The sequence below is a fragment of the Cuculus canorus genome, chromosome 28 (genome assembly GCF_017976375.1).
Source record: "Cuculus canorus isolate bCucCan1 chromosome 28, bCucCan1.pri, whole genome shotgun sequence".
In the NCBI taxonomy this organism is placed as follows: Eukaryota; Metazoa; Chordata; class Aves; order Cuculiformes; family Cuculidae; genus Cuculus; species Cuculus canorus.
This window is the reverse complement of record NC_071428.1, coordinates 3,636,114-3,652,961: the sequence shown is the minus strand read 5'-3', so window position 1 is coordinate 3,652,961 and position 16,848 is coordinate 3,636,114. Positions and strand designations below refer to the sequence as shown.

Sequence of the window (16,848 nt, the reverse complement as noted above, 5' to 3'; positions counted from 1 at the left end):
TCTAGGGACTCCCAGGACCCCTCTACAGCCCCCCAGGCTCCCTCTAGGGACCCCGTAGGACCTCTCTAGAGCCCCACAGGACCTCTCTAGGGACCCCCACTCCCATAAAGCCCCACTGCCCCCGCCAGCAGCCCCCCAACGTCCACGGCAGAGCAGGGGCCGTGGCTGCATCCCGTCACGTCTTTCCCAAAATCTGCTGCTTTGACGTTTTTCACCAGAAACACCCCCGGTTTGGACACCGCAGGGCAAAACCACAGCTGGGAAGGAAGTAGATTGGGGGGGTGGATGAAGGAAAGCCCCAGGTTGCCCCCCCATCACCCCTGTGACCCCCTCAAACCGGGCAGTGCCACCACTGATCTTCATCCGCCTTTATTCACCCTCATTCCACAGCCACAAACTGGACAGCGAAGCCCTTTCTGCAAACCATCGTGACCCCAACACTGGTCCCAGTGCTAGAACTGGGGGGGGACACGACATAAGAGCACCCCCCCCCAGGCATCTCCCACTGCAGAGCTGCCCCATGCCTCAGTTTCCTCTTCTGGAAACAGAAGAGTTACGCTACTAACCTGTTAGCAGCAGCAGGTCAGTGGGGGGACCCTGAACCCCAAACCTTGCTCCCCACCCCTAAACCCCCCATTTTTCCCCCCCATAAAGAAAGATTAGGGGGAAGGTCTCCTCCCATCTTGCTCCCCCCCCCAGCTTGGGGCACCCCAATTTATTCCCAGCTTAAACACACCCCACGGAGCATCTTTGCATCCTCTGCCCCCCTCCCCCCCTTTCCAAGGCACCCCCTCCTCAGCAAGGCCCTTGGGAGCAATAAATAATGCGGGGGGGGGAGGGGGGTGTCCCGGCAGTGGGGGGATGGCTGGAAGAGGGTGTTGGGGTGAAGAATCCGGTGTGGATCCGAGGACACCCCAAGATCCGTGTCAGGCTGTGCCGTTGGGGAGCCAGCGGGGGCTGTGGTCCTTGCGGGCAGGGATGGGGGATGCAGGGATCTCATCATTGTCCCCAGGGTTCTGCTCCATCTCGAGGTCGGAAGCTTCTCCCGAGTCGCACCGGTGGTTCTCGGGGCTGTAGAAGAAGGAGAGGGTGCGGAAAGCGGGCGCCATGTGGTCCTTGATGCTCTCCAGGAGCTGCACGAAGGACGGACGCTGGCGCGGGTTCTGCTGCCAACACCGGCACATCAGCTCGTGGCTGCGGGAGAGAAGGGTGGACCATTGGGTTTTAGGGTTTTAGCTCCCCCGTAGCCATCCCAGAGGGTGGGGGACTCAAGGTTGGTTCTCCTCCAGCTTTTCCCCCAGCAGGCTTGGAGGTTTGGAGGTTGTCCTCAACTCACAGCTTCTCAGGGCAGTTTTCGGGTCGCTCCAGGACACCGTTGTCCATGACGAAGCGCAAGACCTGCTCGTTGGACATGCCCTGGTAGGGCTGCTCGGCCAGCGTGGCGATCTCCCACAGCACCACCCCGAAGGACCTGGTGGCATGGTGGGACTCAACCAGGGCGCGACCACCAAGCCCCTCCAGGACCCTCTCAGCGTGGTGTACCTTCACCCCAACACCCACCAGACATCGGACTGCGTGTTGAAGATGCCGTCCTTGAGGGCCTCGGGGGACATCCAGCGAACAGGGAGCAGCCCCTTGCCCCCTTTCCGATAGTAATCCGTCTCGTAGATGTCCCGGGTCATGCCGAAATCTGGAGGAGGAAGAAGAGGAGGAGGAAGGCGTGAGCACCAGGAGATGTTGAGCCGGTGACGTGTCTACCCACCAAGGCCCATCCACCTCCAATCTTGACGGTGAAGTCCTCGGACACCATGCAGTTGCGTGCGGCGAGGTCCCGGTGGACGAACTTCTTGGCGTTGAGGTACGCCATGCCGTCGGCAATCTCCCCCGCCATCTGGATCATGTCCTTCAGTGATGGTGGAGGCAGCCCGGGGTTGTTCTGCACCATGCACAGAGAGCTGAGGCTGGAGGACACACCAGGACCTTCACCCATGGGGGGGTTGCAGCACCCAGGCAGCCCCTCACCTCGGCGTCAGGCCTGAGTGAGCGCAGGTAGCTCTTCAGGTCCCCGCGTGTCATCAGCTCCATGATGACCAAGGCTGGTTGGCCCTGGGACACAACACCGAGCAGGCGGACCTGGAGGGGGCAAAAAGAGGTGGCACGTGGATGGCCAGAGCCCCCCATGTCCCCTCCCTCCCCCAGCCGCCCACCTACCACGTGGTGGCACTTGAAGGCTTTCATGACCGAGGCTTCATTGAGGAACTCGATGCGCTCCCGCATGGTGGCCAACTCATTTACTGTCTTCAGGGCCACCTTGGTCTCCTCGCCCTCGGCCACCAGCCCCAGCGCCAGCCCCTCATAGACCATCCCGAAGGAGCCCTGCCCCAGCTCCCGAATCACCGTGATCTTCTCTCGCGACACCTCCCACTCATCGGGGATGTACACTGCAGGGCAAGGGGGAACCACCCCATCACCACCTCTGTCACCATTGCCATCCCCATCTTCATCACCACCCCGACACCATTTTCATCCCCATCTCCATGCCCATGTCTAACACCATCTCTTTCCCTGTCCTCACCATCATGCCCATCCCCATCACCACCCTTATCCCATGCCGATTGCCATCGTCATCACCTTCCCATCTCTACTCCATATCTATCACCATGCCTATCTCCATCCCCATCACCATCCTCCTCCCGTTCCTATCTCCATCACCATCCTCCTCCCATCTCCATCCCCATCCCCATACCTATCTCCACACCCTGTCCCCATCCCCACACCCACCATCGTGACCTTGGCAAGAGAAGGGACCAGTAGACCCCAGGAGAACCCCTTGCCCGTCCCTGCCCCCTGGGAGGACCTCATCCCTATGTACCGTCTGAGGCGCTGAAGTACTCCGGGTTGACAGAGGTGTAGAGTGTCCCGCTGGGGTACCCGTCGTTGCTCCTGTGAGTGGTGGAACCTCTCAGAGGTCAGGGCTTCCAGGTGCCACCTCCTCCTGCCCCTTCCCCAGTCCTGGCTCAGCTGAGCCCGGCCTAAGCCCAGCCCTGGGCTGCAGGGGAGGTCGTTACCTCCTCTTGTTGTAGAAGAAGACGAAGGCGGCGAGGCAGGAGATGAGCACCATGAGGACCACAGGTGTCACAGTGAGCAGGACGTGGAAGCCACCGGATTCCTCCTCGGCTGCCGGGAGCAGGTGGCCATGGGCCAGGGCCTGGGCACTCATTCCACCCCACACTTGTCCCACCACTACCACCACTGGGCCAGAAAGGGGGGGGTCCCCATCTCCCCAGGCCAACAGCACCCACTGATGGGTGTCCCCATCCCAGGGCATCCCCCAGTCCTCAAGATCCCCCAACCCAGCAGCATCCTTTGACCCTCCAGCTTCCCAATGAAGCAGCATCCCTCATCTGCAGCTTCCCAGTCCAGGAGCATCCCCTGATCCTCTGCATCCTGGTCCAGCATCATCTTCCAGTTCCCCAGCTCCTTAATCCAGGAGCACACTGATCCTCCTGCTCCCCAGACCACCAGATCCCTCGTCTTCAGCATCTCCTGATCCTTTGCATCCTGGTCCAGCAACGTTCCCCAACCTCCAGCTGTCCAGACCAGGAGCATCTCTTCATCATCCCATCCCAGCTCCTTAATCCAGGAGCATCCTCTGATCCTCCTGCTCCCCACACCACCAGATCCCTTGTCTTCAACATCTCCTGATCTTCTGCATCCCAGCTCAGCAGCATCCCCCAAACCTTCATCCCTCAATTCCCCTGACCCAAAAGCACACTCCGACCCACCGCCTCATGGACCTCCTTGGGTCCGCCCTGTGCCCCATGGATACCTGGTCCCAGGATGTAAAACTTGACGAGCCCTGTCCAGGAGCCGTTCCCGGCCAGCGAGGTGGCCCGAACCTTGGCAGAGTAGTTCCCAGGCTGGAGCAGAGCCAGGTGGACGCCCCCGTACTTGGAGTAACGGTGACGGGAGACGCAGACCACAGTGGTGACCTCCTGGTGGGGGACGGGACACACACACAAACGAGGGGTCAACACCCGCAAAGCATGGCACGAGGGGATGGGATGGGAGATGGTGGGATGAGAGATGGAATGGGAGATGATGGGATGGGAGGTGGGATGGGAGATGATGGGATGGGAGATGATGGGATGGGAGATGATGGGATGGGATGGGAGATGATGGGGTGGGATGGGAGATGATGGGGTGGGAGATGGGATGGGAGATGGGATGGGAGGTGATGGGGTGGGAGGTGGGATGGGGTGGGAGATGGGATGGGGGTGCCATGGGGTTCCTCACCTCACTCTCACGGCTGTACTTGATCTCATACTTGAGGATGAGCCCGTTGGGGTTCCTGGGCTCTTCCCAGCGCAGCAGGACACTGTTCTTGCTGGCCGGCTCCCACGTGACATTGCCGGGAATGTTGTCGGCTTGCACTGGAGAGGACCACGGAGGGGCTCAACTCCTGAAGGTATCACCCAGACCCCAACCCACTACCAAAACACCCATCCCGAATGTGCCAGAGCATCCCAGCATCTCCAAGACAGGGTTTGGAGGCGAGAGGTTGGTGGGACCTACGCTCTGGCATCGTCCTGGCGAAGACGAAGGTGGCGGCGCTGCAGCCCACGGTGTGTGCGGCGTGGTTGCAGGCGTGGATGTCGATGCGGTACTCGGTGAAGTGCCGCAGCTGCGACAGAACCACCCGGTCACGCACCACCTTGTCCTCAAAGATCTGGAAGTCAGGTTTGGGCTCCCCACCAGCACGGCTTGGGGCTGGTGGCTCCACCGAGGAGGTGTTGGCCAAGGAGGTGACGGCCACCACATCCCTGCGGCGCTTTGGGATCCTGTGGGTTATAGGGACAGGAAGCAGTGGGGACCCAGGACATACTGATTGTCCCCAAAACCGACACCTTCCAAGCTTTTCTGGTCTTTGCTCACCTTTGATGGTTCTTGTTGATGGACGTCACCTTCCAGGGTGGCCTGAGACAGCAGGAAATCAGTTAAAGGATCTGTGAGGAGCAGCCACCACACCCCAACCCAGGGTAGACCCACCCTGAGGGACCCCGCTTGACCTGGGGATGATGATGGAGTTGTGAAGGAAGTTCTCAAACTTCTTCTGGAAGGACTCAGCTTCACCCTCAACGCGGAGTTGTCCGTCGGTGGGACGGCAGGGGCAGCATCGTTCCTCTGTGTCCTGCTCCACCTCAGGGCCATCCCCATCCCCGAAGCGGGTGTCTGCGCTGCTCGTGGGAAGCTTCAGCCCTACGGGTGGAGATGGGTCATGCTGGTAGAGCCCAGCTTGGTGGGAGCATTTCCATCCAGCTGGTGTCTCCAGATGCTGCGTCCAACCTGCCTTTCCTCACCTTTGTGGCAGTAGTCGTTGATGTAGAGCTCCATGTCCTCGGCCAACTGCTGCCACAGCACCAGGTAGTAGGTGATGTTGCCATTGCGTTGCGTTGGTGGCTTCCAGCGCACCACGATGTGAGAAGAGGAGTTGGACATGGAGATGACATCCCGGGGCACCGTTGGGGCTGGGTGGACACAGGGATGTCAGTTCAACTTTGAGTGGCCACCACGGGCATCTCCAGCCCCCTTGCAAGAACCTTACCTGCTGGCATGGTACGGATGTAGACCACCTCACTCTCCGCCCCATAGTTGCGTCCTTCCTCAGCGGTGGTGAGGGTGATGGCCCGGACGAAGATGGCGTATTGGGTCCAGGGACGGAGGTTGAGCAAGGCCACGCCTGGTGCCTGCTCGCTGTTGAGCGGCAGGTCCACGTCCACCACATTCCAGCTCTGGGCCCCACAGGCGTCCTGCCCCACATACTCTGACACGTTCTGGAAGGGTCTATCCCCACATCGAGCATCAGGAGGGGTCCTGGGACCTTCTCCCAGCCACACGACCCCTCTAGGTTCCAGCAGCTCACAGGGCACTGGGGTTCCCAAGCCCTCCGAGATGGGGATGTTCCAAGGCCCCATGGAGGGGGTGGAACTGGATGATCTTTATGGTCAATTGAGAAGAGCAATGAAGCTGGTGAAGGGGCTGGAGAACAAGTCTTACAAGGAGCAGCTGAGGGACCGTGGGTTGTTCACCCTGGAGAAAAAGCTGAGGGGAGACCTCATCCCTGTCTCCAGCTGACTGAGAGGGCATTGGGGTGAAGTGGATGTTGGTCTCTTCTCCCAAGTGATGGGATGAGAGGGAATGGCCTCAAGTTGCACCAGGGCAGGTTCAGATCGGACATCAAGAAAAAGGTCTTCACTAAAAGGGTTCTTGTGCACTGGAACGGCCACGCAGGGATGGAGTGGAGTCCCCATCCTGGAGGGGTTTAAAGCATGGGTAGATGAGGTTCTCAAGGATGGTTCAGTGGTGGACAGGGATGGCTTGATGATCTCAAAGGTCTTTTCCATGATTCTATGATTCCAACCCAAACCATTCCATGAGGCTATGAAACCACTTACGACTCCTTATAGTAGACGATGAAGCTGAGGAGATCCCGGTACTCCGGTGGCTGATACCGCTCCCACTTGAGGAAGATGCGGTCGGACTCGGTGATGTTGGAGATGAAGCGCAAGGTCTGGGTCTTGCCTGTGGAGAGGAGGAAGGGTTCAGGCAGGAGGTTGTGGTGCCGGTGGGTGTCCCCGTCCCTGTACCTACAGGACGCCCGGTCCCCGTTGGTTCTGGGGTTGATCTCTGCTTTGTTCTGCCGCCCCTTGGTGCCCGTCACCTCTTCCATGTGGTAAATCTCGGCCAGGCACAGCTTGGGGTTGAAGGCAAAGTACATCTTGCCCACTGGGATGGAGAGGACATGGTGGCTCCAATCCCAGAGCTGCTGCAGGTTCTGGTTGTCCAGGACGTAAAGGGTGTAATTCCTGGAGGAGACGTGGATGGAAGCGGTGGGCATAGACACCCCTCAAGCCACACACGTCCACCCAAACCCATCCTGATCCTCACCCGTCCACCATGGAGTCACCACGGATCAGCTTGAGGTTCTTGAAGAAGGACAAGGAGACAAGGGCAAAGGAGTGCTTGATCTTGAGGAAGCCCGTGATGGTCTCGATGAGCCCCAGGCTGCTCTGCAGCTCCGAGGCCAGGTTATCTGGGGACAACCCATGGACATGAGCTCAGGGAGAGGGTCGTACCCCATTCATTTCTCCCCCCAAATAACCTCCCGCCTTCACCCCATGGAGGACATCCCACCCAGGGTGGGTTCCAAGGGACCGATCCAACACTCACAGCCTCGGCGGATGTTCAAGATGAGGTTGCCTTCAATGAAGGTGCAACCGCCCAACTCCTGCGCCGCCCGCGTTGAATCGATGGTCTTGGTGCCCACCTTGCACTCCTTGGGACACAAACCTTCACACTTGTGGCAGAAGATGCTGCGGGCAGGAAGATGGAGACAAGACATGAGCCTGGCACGGTGGTGGCATCTAAGACATGTTGGTTGGGGGACATTGGGGACCATCTCTACCTGCTCTCATTCCTGGTGTAGCCTGAGGGACACTCGGAAAGGCATTGCTGCTGGTGGATGACGAACTTGGAGGCATCACGAGGGTTGTGGGAGACCTTGCGGAGGCTGGCGCAGTATTCGGCCGTGACGCAACGCCAACCTTCGTACTCGTAGGTTCTCGGTGGACAGGAGGGCAGACAGTGGCCGTTGAAGTGGAAATGGCGACAGGCGACGCAGGCACGGTTGTCACGAGGTCGCCCACAACCCCCCAAACACTCGGCGTGGCAACACTCGCCCGCTGCCGTGCACGCCGAGCCCGCACCACACGGGCACACTGCGGGGAGAGAGACACCACTGTGGGCCAGGAGAAGGGCCAGGAGGTCACCCAGCCATGGAGGGGTGAGGGGTCAAGGGTTTAATTGGGTGGGAAGGGATGGAGGGGTTGATGTTCTGCTGGGCTGGGAGGTGGAGGGAGGCAAGGAGAGAGGGAGGGATGGATGGATGGATGGATGGATGGATGGATGGATGGATGGATGGATGGGAAGATGGAGAAAGGGAGAGAGGGAGGAGGGTTGGATGGAGAGAGGGATGGAGAGATGGAAGGAGAGATGGATGAAGGGGTAGAAGGAGAGAGAGAGAGGGGTGGAAAGAGGGAAGAGTGGAGGGAGGGAGGGTTGGATGGAGAGAGGGAGGGAGGAATGAGAGTTGGAGGGGTGATGAAGCGATTGATGGAGAGACGGAGGAGTGGAGAGATGGGGGATGAATGGAGAGATGGAGGGAGGGATGGAGGGATAGAAGGAGAAAGAGATGAAGGAATGGAGGAAGGGAGGGAGGGACAGATGGAGGGATGAAGGGATAGATGGAGGGAAGGGTGGAGGGATAGAGGGATAGATGAAGGGATGGAGGGATGAAGGGATGGATGGAGGGATGGAGAAAGGGATGGATGGAGGGATGCATGGAGGGAGGAAGGGATGGCCACACGGCAAGTGGACACACAGCCAGGAGGCTTGACGGGTGGTTGTGTGTGCAGCTGGACGAGTGGATGAAGACAGGGCAGGACAGACGGATGGACGGCACTGAGCTCCAGCGCCGATAAGGATCAGTGTTTACAGTACAGATTTCATTATCAGCTCCGTTTGTTTACAGCAAACGAGCCCGGGAGGGGCCCGTATTTACCTCCCCGCTGGGAAAACACGGCAGCGGGGACCTGGCCTCGCCTCCGGAGGATGAAACACCGCGGATCTGGTTACCCCACCACGCTGGTGGAGCCAACGGCCACCTGCCAGGGCCTCCCATCCCCTTGGAGCTCCACCGGTGCTTTCCCAGTCCCTTCCCAGTTGACTCTCCAGCCGCTACGATGCAACCCAGCACCCACCTTTCTGGCAGTAGTTGGATGTCCAGCAGCGATAATCCATCTGCCCGTTGACGTTTGTTTGCGCGCACGGTTTTTCCACGTCCAAGATGCCCGGGCAGACGTCGGCGCACTCTTCGGCCAATTTGTTGCCCACGATGTAGGTGTTGTCCACGGCGTCGGGCAGCAGAAGTCCCCAGTCGATGGTGGAGAGGTGGCAAAGCTCCTGGTTGCGTTCTATGCGGATGGAGCCGCGCAGGACGTGGCTCAGGCTGTGGAGCCCAACGTCCCGGAGATGCGGCATCTCAAAGATGACCAAAGCGTAACTGAAGAAGAGGTTGGTCCCACGGATGACGGAGAGGTTAGGGAAGAGATCCCGTAGGCTCTCCAGCCCATAGACGCGGAAGAGGAGCAAATACTCAGTGATCATGAGCAGGCGAGGGAAGCTGAGCCCCCGAAAGTCCTCGGTGCCCGTGGTGAACATCAATAAGATCTGCAGGTTGCCCTCGATGATGGAGCAATTCTCCAACTTCTGGAGCTGGGAGACATCATTACGGATGTCCATGCTGCCGCAGACTGGGGTGGCGAGAAGAAGGACCACATGGGGATGGAGAAGATGCCTTCCATCCTCACCCCCACCCCGGGTTCCCGGCGTTGTGCCCATCACCGACGTTCTTGGAGGGGTTGAAGAAGAACCCGGTGCTGCCGTCACACCTGATGGCGATGGGTTTGGGCACTTGGGGAGACGCGAGTGGCTCTGACAGGTGCTCAACGCGGCCGCCGGCGCCGCAGCCGTGACGCTAACGAGCTCTGGCTTGTTCCCATCAGCCCCGAGGGGACACTGCAGCCCACCTTGGGGGGGGCGCGGGGGCCTCCCCCCTTCCCCACACCGTGGGGCATCTATGGGGCAGCCGTGGGGGTTGGACTGGGGGGTTGCCCAGTGGGCCAGTAGCTCCCATGAGGTTGTTCCCAGTCATTCCCATTCCTGGCACAGCATCCAGGTGGCTTCATGGGGCACATGGGGCTACTGTGGGCACCCAGGTGGCTAACGGGGCACGCTGGGCTACTGCTGGAACCCAGGCGGCTAACGGGGCACCCAGATGGCTAATGGGGTATGCAGGGCTATTGCTGGCGCTCACGTGGCTAATGGGGCATGCAGGGCTATTGTGGGGATCCTGGTGGCTAATGAGGCACCCAGGTGGCTACTGCTGACACCCAGGTGGCTAATGGGGCATGCAGGGCTACTGTGGGCACCCAGGCGGCTAACGGGACCCCCAGGGCTACTGTGGGCACCCGAGTGGCTAACAGGGACACAGAGGGGACAGGGCCCCCCATGTCTTTGGGGGAGGGGAGGGGGGAAACCTAGGCTCTTGGAGCATTGAGTGGGGAAACTGAGGCACCAAAGACCTTTAACTCAAAGTTTGGCCCCAACAACCGCCCCACTCCCCAACAATAGCCCCCCCAATAATAGCCCCCCCTCAGCCCCCCCCCCAATAGTACCCCCCCAACCCCTTCTTTGAAGCACTTACTTTCCGAGGGGGCCCTCACGGGGGGCAGCGGGGGGGTCCCCAACACCAGCAGCATCACCCCCAGCCTCAGGGCACCCAGTGTCCTCGTCCCCATCCCCGAGTGTCCTCGTCCCCACCTTTTGGTTTTTGGGGTGGGGGGTGTCCTTGCCTTGTCCCGTCTCGGGCTCAGCTGCACCGTGTCCGTCCGACAGGGACTCAGGGGATACCGGGAGAGGGGTGTCCCCCCACCTTGTCCTTCATCCACGGCCCCTTCACTGCTGTGTTTGGCTGACGCACACCAAATATTTAGCCTGAAAACTGTCAGGGCCAGAGCCAGGGTTTGTTTGGGGAAAACAGGGCTTCCCCCCCCCCCCCCCCCCGGAGAGGGTGGAGAAGGGAAAAAGTACCTCCTGCCTCAGTTTCCCCATTTGGAGAAAAGAAAAAGTACCTCCTGCCTCAGTTTCCCCACTTGGAGGAGGGGAAAAGTACCTCCTGCCTCAGTTTCCCTACTTGGAGGAGGGGAAAAGTACCTCCTGCCTCAGTTTCCCTACTTGGAGGAGGCAGAAGCCGATGCAGATGTAGGAGGGAGAAAGGATGGGGTAGGGGGACACGTTTATTTTGTTCATCGGGACTCAGTGACCTTCCAGCACTGGAACTGGGAGCACTGGGAGCACTGGGACTGGAGAGATAGGGGGACCCCCAGAGCTCCTCTACTGAGATGGTCCCTCTTGAAGGTGGGTTTCCATCTCCTCTTGAGGGGCTCCTGTGTCCTTTTGGGGGTCTCATCTCCTCTTGGGGAGGTCCCATGTCCTCCTGTGTCCTCTTTGGGGTCTCATCTCCTCTTGGGGGGGCTCCTATGTCCTTTTTGGGGTCCCATCTCCTCTTGAGGGGGCTCCTATGTCCTTTTTGGGGTCCCATCTCCTCTTGGAGAGTCCTGTGTCCTCTTGTGTGCTCTTGGTGGTCCCATCTCCTTTTGGGAGGTCCTATGTCCTTTTTGGGGTCCCATCTCCTCTTGGGGGTCCCATCATCTCCTCTCGGGGGGCTCAGGAGCAGCTGCTTCTCCGCCGGCGCAGGAGCCTCTCGGGGTGGCTGCTCTCCTCCTCCTGGTCGCTCTCACAGGGGCGCTGGGGACATGGGGGGGGTGGGCTGGAAGATAGGAACCCCCCAGCAAGAAGACACCCCCAACAAGGGACCCCCCCCCCAACAAGGGATCCCCCCCACATCGGGGAGAAGATCCCTCATAGGGCAGAGGAACCCCAAGAGGAGGTTCCTCACCTTCAACAGAAAGGAACCCCCACGGGAGAGGGCACCCCAAGAGAGGACACCCTCAATTCCCAGCACTCTCCCACCTCAATCCGGGGTGGGTCCGGGCCCCCCCAAGTCCCTTCTCCTCCCACCGCAGCCCATGGTGAGGGGAGGTCCTCCTGGTGGCTCACCAGCTCCTCGTCCTCCTTCCTGAGGCCACAGAGCAGCCGCGTGCGGCAGAGCCGGTGGCAGGCGGACACCATGTTGTAGGAGAGCTGAGGGCCAAGGGGGGGTCACCCTCATCCTCTGCCCCCCAAACTCCCCAATGATCCATCACCCCCCCAAAGAGCCCCCCCAGGATGCACCCAGCCCTTGGATGGGGCACAGCTGGAGCTCCATGGAGTGGGACACCCCACTTCTGGGTGACCCCAACAGAGCCAAGACCAATCTCCATTCCCACCTCCATCCCCACCCTCTTCTCCAATCCCATTCCCATCATCTCCTCCAATTCCATCCCCATCCCCATCCCCTTCTCCATCCCCTCATCCCCATTCCCTTCTCCCTCTCCATTCCCATTTCCATCCCCATCATCTTCTCCAGTTCCATCGCCACCATCCCCATCCCCTCTTCCATCCTCATCCCATCCTCCCCATTCCCTTCTCCATCCTCACTGTCTTCTCCAATTCCATCCCCACCATCCACCTTCCACTTCCTCCGAGCGTTGAATCTGCGGAAGTTCTTCATGTTGATGGAGGAACGGCTCCGTTTCACCTCCTGCTTCCGGCTCAGGGGCTGCCACGGGTGGGAGAAGACACAGTGTCACCACCATGTCCCCATCTCGCTGCCGGGGGTCCGGCGCCCACCCCGTGCCCATCCCACTCACCTTAATCCACGGATGGACCAGGCACTCCGTGGCCGTCAGGCGGTGTCTGCAGGACAGACGGATGGACAGGGAGTTCCTGACCCCGTGAAGCCACCATGGATGGTGGGGATGGAGAACGGGGTGGGGATGAAATTGGAGAAGAAGAAGTGGGTGGAGATGGGGATGGAGGTGGGAACGGGGAGGATGGGGATGGAGATGAGAGTGGAGATGGTGGGAGTGGTGGAGATGATGGGAGTGATGAGGATGATGGGGATGGAGATGAAGAAGAGAATAGGGATGATGGGGATGGAACTGGAGAAGAGGATGAGGATGGAGATGATGGAAGTGATGGAGATGAAGAAGAGGATGGACAAGTGGATGGGGATGATGGGCATGGAATTGGAGAATAAGATGGGGATGGAGATAGGAATGGAGATGGAAAACGGAATGGAGATGATAGAGATGGAGAAAGGGATGGGGATGATGGTCACGGAATCGGAGAAGAGGATGGGGATGAAGGTTGGAGTGGAGATGGAGAAGGGAATGGGGTTGGGGGTGAGATTGGAGATGGAGAAGAGGATGGGACTGATGGGGTTCATGGAGATAGGGTTGGAGAAGAGGGTAGGAACGTAGAAGGGGATGCTGAGAGTGGAGAAGAGGATGGGAACTCACGCTGGGTCCTTCACTAGCAGCTGCCGGATGAAGTCCTTGGCCATGTCCGAGGTCTGGCTGAAGCAGCGCTCCTCAAACTCATAGGTGCCATCCACGATGTTGGAGAGGGTCTCAGCATCCGTCTCCCCCTGGAAGGGGGACAATCCGCTGAGCCTGCGGGGACACGACAGAGCCACTGAGTGCCGGGACAGCACCGGCTCAGCTGCTCCAGTGCTCACTCTTGGCCAAGTCACAGTGGCCCCGTGCCTCAGTTTCCCCCGGCTGCAGGGACCATCGCTCCGTACTCACAGGATGTAGGTGATGACCCCGATGCTCCTGAAAGGCAGAGGTGGAGGTCAGGAATTGTCCTCCCCAAGGTGTCCCCATGCCCTGCAACACCAGGAGGGTCCCTTCCCACCACCCAACTTGACCCACCACCCCCAGGTCCTCCCTCCTCACCACATGTCGGTGGCGGCGCTCAGCGGCTCATAGTTGATCACTTCAGGAGCTGAGGGTGAACGTGGAGCCGAGGGTGGGACATTAGAGAGGACAGCACCAGCCCGGCCACCTCCTTTCCTCCCTCAACCCTCAGAAGTCCTATCCCCACATCCATGGTGACCCCCAAAGAGCATCTCCACAGACCAGAGCTGCCCGGACAACCCCAGGACCCCTCAGAAGTCCTGTCCCCACATCCATGGTGACCCCCAAAGAGCATCTCCATGGACCAGAGCTGCCCGGACAACCCCAGGACCCCTCAGCCCCGCACCAATGTATTGTGGGGTCCCACAAAGGCTCTTGAAGGTGACGCCGTCCTCCAGGCGCTGGGCCAGCCCGAAGTCGATGATCTTGATCTGGGGTTTGGGGATGTCCTTCTCCTGCAGCATGATGTTCTCGGGCTGTGGGGAGGAGATGAGGGGGGTGATGGGTTCAGAGAGGACAACAGCGTCCTGAGAACCTGGGCAGGAGGCGGCCAGGGCTCAGGGATGTCCAACAACGGGAGGATTCAAGTTGGATGGGGCTTGGAGCCCCTGATGCAGTGGGAGGTGATCCACAGGTGGAACTGGATGGGCTTGGAGGTCTCTTCCAACCCATTCATGATGTAGATCCTGGATCCCTCAAGGATGAATCATAGAATCATGGAATGATTTGGGTTGGAAGGGACCTCAAAGCCATCCAACAGGGCTCTGCGATGCCTGGGAACGGGGTGGCTGCAGCCCCTGGCTGAGGGACATCAAGGATGAGGACAAGAGGTCTCCATGGGCACCTTGAGGTCGAAGTGGGCGATGTGGTGGGCGTGCATGTACTCGACTCCGCGCAGGATCTGCCCCAGGAACTCAATGGCCTCCTCTTCCGTCAGCATCTCCTTCTCCGCGATGAAGTCAAAGAGCTCCCCACCGCCGATCCTACACGGGGCCGGGATGGAGGTGACCTCAACCACCTCCAACCCAAAACAGAAGGTTCTCCCACCCCAGGGCCTCCACTCACAGCTCGAGGATGAGCACTGTCTCAGTTCTGCTGGTGAAGAGGTCGTGGAGCCGCATGATATTGGGGTGGTCGAGTTGGCGGAGGACGGCGACTTCTCGCTCCACCTGTGTCTTCTCCAAGCCCAAGCGGCTGCCTCGGCAGCGTTGGGTCTTCACAAACTTGGCGGCGTAGAAGGTTCCGGTGCTGCGCTCCCGGCATCGCTTCACCACACCAAAGTGGCCGCTGCGACGAGAAACCCAGGCTGGAGAACCCCAACTTTCGGGTTATTCCCCGATTGCCCATCTCTTCCCTCCCCCCGCTCACCTCCCCAGCTTCTCCAGCAGCTCGTAGAGGTCCTCCACGTTGCCCCCGTTCAAGGTGGCCACCAACCCCTCATTCCCAGTAGCCCTCGCTGAGTTGGTCGTATCCTGCTGGGATGAACCCAAACCCACCTCTGATGCCTCTCCTGAGGTGCTGGGACTGCCCCATGGAGGGACCCCCACCCCATAGAGGGGACCTCCAACCCATAGAGAGCACCCCAAGGACACTAGTGGAGATTCTCTGGTGTCTACTATGATGGTTGAGCTCCAGCTCTCCCAGTTCCCACCAAACTCTACGACACGTGGGACCATGGAGACCTTCACCTCTTTGATCAAGGTGGGCAGGAGGTGCCAAGACCTCAGCCAGACCCCCTTCAGCCATCACTATGTGAGAAGAAGGTGGAGGGTGAGGAGAGAAGGGGTTCTGGGGGGCACGGCTGGCGGCTCACACAGCAGCAAATGCCAGGGTCTGGCCCCTCCGTGCCTCAGTTTCTCCCCTCTGTGTCTCAATTTCCCCCCTTTGTGCCTCAGTTTCCCTTCTCCATGCCTCAGTTTCCGCTCCCTGTGCCTCAGTCTCCCCCCTCCGTGCTTCAGTTTCTCCTCTCCCTGCCTCAGTTTCCCCCTGTGCCTCAGTTTCACCCTTTTGTGCCTCACTTGCCCCTCCTCATACATCAGCTTGCCCTCCCTGTGCATGTTTCCCCCTCTATGCCTCAGTTTCCCACCTTTGTGCCTGTTTCCCCCCTCTGTGCCTCACTTTCCCCCCTTTGTGCCTCAGTTCCCCCTCTCCGTGCCTCCCTTTCCCCTCTCTGTGCCTCCCTTTCCCCCTCTGTGCCTCAGTTTCCTCCCTCTCTGTGCCTCAGTTTCTCCCCTTTGTGCCTCAGTTTCCTCCCTCCCTGCCTTAGACCCACATCAGCCATCGCGTCCCCCCTCCCCTAACGATGCTGCCGAGCTGCTTCGGCAGAGAGGGAAACTGAGGCACGCTGAGCCCCAGCGGTTGGATCTGTTGGGGGGGGATGACGAGGTGATCCCACCACCTCCCACTGCTGGTCAAGCTTTGATGGGAAAACCAACCTCTTGGTGATGTGGGAGCAAACGCTCCGGCGCCGGTTCCCGGGATCCCTCCCTGCGCTGCAGCCGATGCCAAAAAAAAAGCCATCGCGCGACCCCGAACCCCCAAATCCCACTCTGCTCCAAACCCTGGAGCCCAACTTTGGCGTCCTCTTACCTCCATGGGAGGATCTTGGGGCCACCGGGGTCACCCCGCGATTTATTCCGGTAAATCTCGGCGATGCCAAAGTTTTCCTCGAAGTCTCAGCGTTTCCCTGGAAGCTCCTTTTGCTCCGAAGAGGAAAAACTCTTTGCGTTCCCCCTCCCAAAGGGCTCCTGAGGAACCTCCCAGTGGGAAGGAGAAGAGCTTCTGTGGAGAAGAGCTGGAAAAAAAGGCCTTTTAGGGGCAATTCCTGGTGTTTCTCGGAACCTCGGTTCCAGCGGGAGTTGGTGGGATGAGTTGGGGTTGGCCAACGTCCCCTTGGCCGATGTCCGCCCGGGGCTCAGCGAGGATTGCAAACAGGAAACCCGAGTGACAGAAAAATCTTCTCCAAAGGGAAGCGGAGCGAGAAGAGGGTGTGAAGGTGGCGGGGAGGGACAGGTTTCTTAAGGTGGATCTTCCACCGGATCAGGCTGTCCAAAGCCCATCCAACCTGGACTGGAGCAGCTCCAGGGATGGGGCAGCCACCGCTTCCAGGGCCTCCCCACTGATGGTGAAGAAATTCCTCCTCATGTCCAGTCTAACTCTGCCCCTCTCCAGTTTATCCCCATTCCCCCTCGTCCCATCCCCACAGCCTTTATGAACAGCCCCTCTCCAGCTTTCTTGGAGCCCCTTCAGGTACTGGAAGGTCTCTCTAAGGTCTCCTCAGAGCCTTCTCTTCTCCAGGCTGAACAACCCCAACTCTCTCAGCCTGTCCTCGTACAGGAGCTGCTCCAGCCCTCAGATCATCCTTGGA

General features: G+C 59.6%; 2 protein-coding genes across 8 annotated transcripts; both read right to left on the bottom strand.

Annotated features, from left to right (window-relative positions):
* Positions 1-681: 681 nt before the first annotated feature.
* On the bottom strand, positions 682-10,418 carry INSRR (insulin receptor related receptor). Its single transcript, XM_009558422.2, has 22 exons — positions 10,325-10,418; positions 8,820-9,371; positions 7,466-7,778; positions 7,231-7,373; positions 6,949-7,093; positions 6,652-6,866; positions 6,456-6,582; positions 5,606-5,844; positions 5,361-5,528; positions 5,070-5,259; positions 4,936-4,977; positions 4,576-4,841; positions 4,297-4,433; positions 3,830-3,995; positions 3,069-3,177; positions 2,873-2,943; positions 2,212-2,441; positions 2,023-2,133; positions 1,777-1,936; positions 1,561-1,690; positions 1,337-1,471; positions 682-1,194 (listed from the first exon to the last, which is right to left on the bottom strand). The coding sequence occupies exons 1-22, from the start codon at positions 10,416-10,418 to the stop codon at positions 927-929; spliced, it is 4,011 nt and encodes a 1,336-aa protein (XP_009556717.2). The 3' UTR covers positions 682-926.
* Positions 10,419-10,984: 566 nt separating this feature from the next.
* LOC104057100 (death-associated protein kinase 2) lies at positions 10,985-16,633 on the bottom strand. Of its 7 annotated transcripts, none has more exons than XM_054050788.1 (12): positions 16,071-16,633; positions 14,850-14,956; positions 14,547-14,768; positions 14,326-14,464; positions 13,828-13,957; positions 13,521-13,569; positions 13,371-13,397; positions 13,083-13,235; positions 12,432-12,477; positions 12,251-12,340; positions 11,740-11,758; positions 10,985-11,427 (listed from the first exon to the last, which is right to left on the bottom strand). In XM_054050788.1, the coding sequence occupies exons 1-12, from the start codon at positions 16,074-16,076 to the stop codon at positions 11,417-11,419; spliced, it is 999 nt and encodes a 332-aa protein (XP_053906763.1). In that variant the 5' UTR covers positions 16,077-16,633; the 3' UTR covers positions 10,985-11,416. The 7 variants fall into 7 exon arrangements, with proteins under 7 accessions (XP_053906763.1, XP_053906762.1, XP_053906759.1 ...); XM_054050784.1 differs by having other exon boundaries at positions 10,990-11,427; positions 11,740-11,823; positions 16,071-16,631; XM_054050786.1 differs by having other exon boundaries at positions 10,990-11,427; positions 11,740-11,823; positions 14,850-14,953; positions 16,071-16,630.
* Positions 16,634-16,848: the final 215 nt, after the last annotated feature.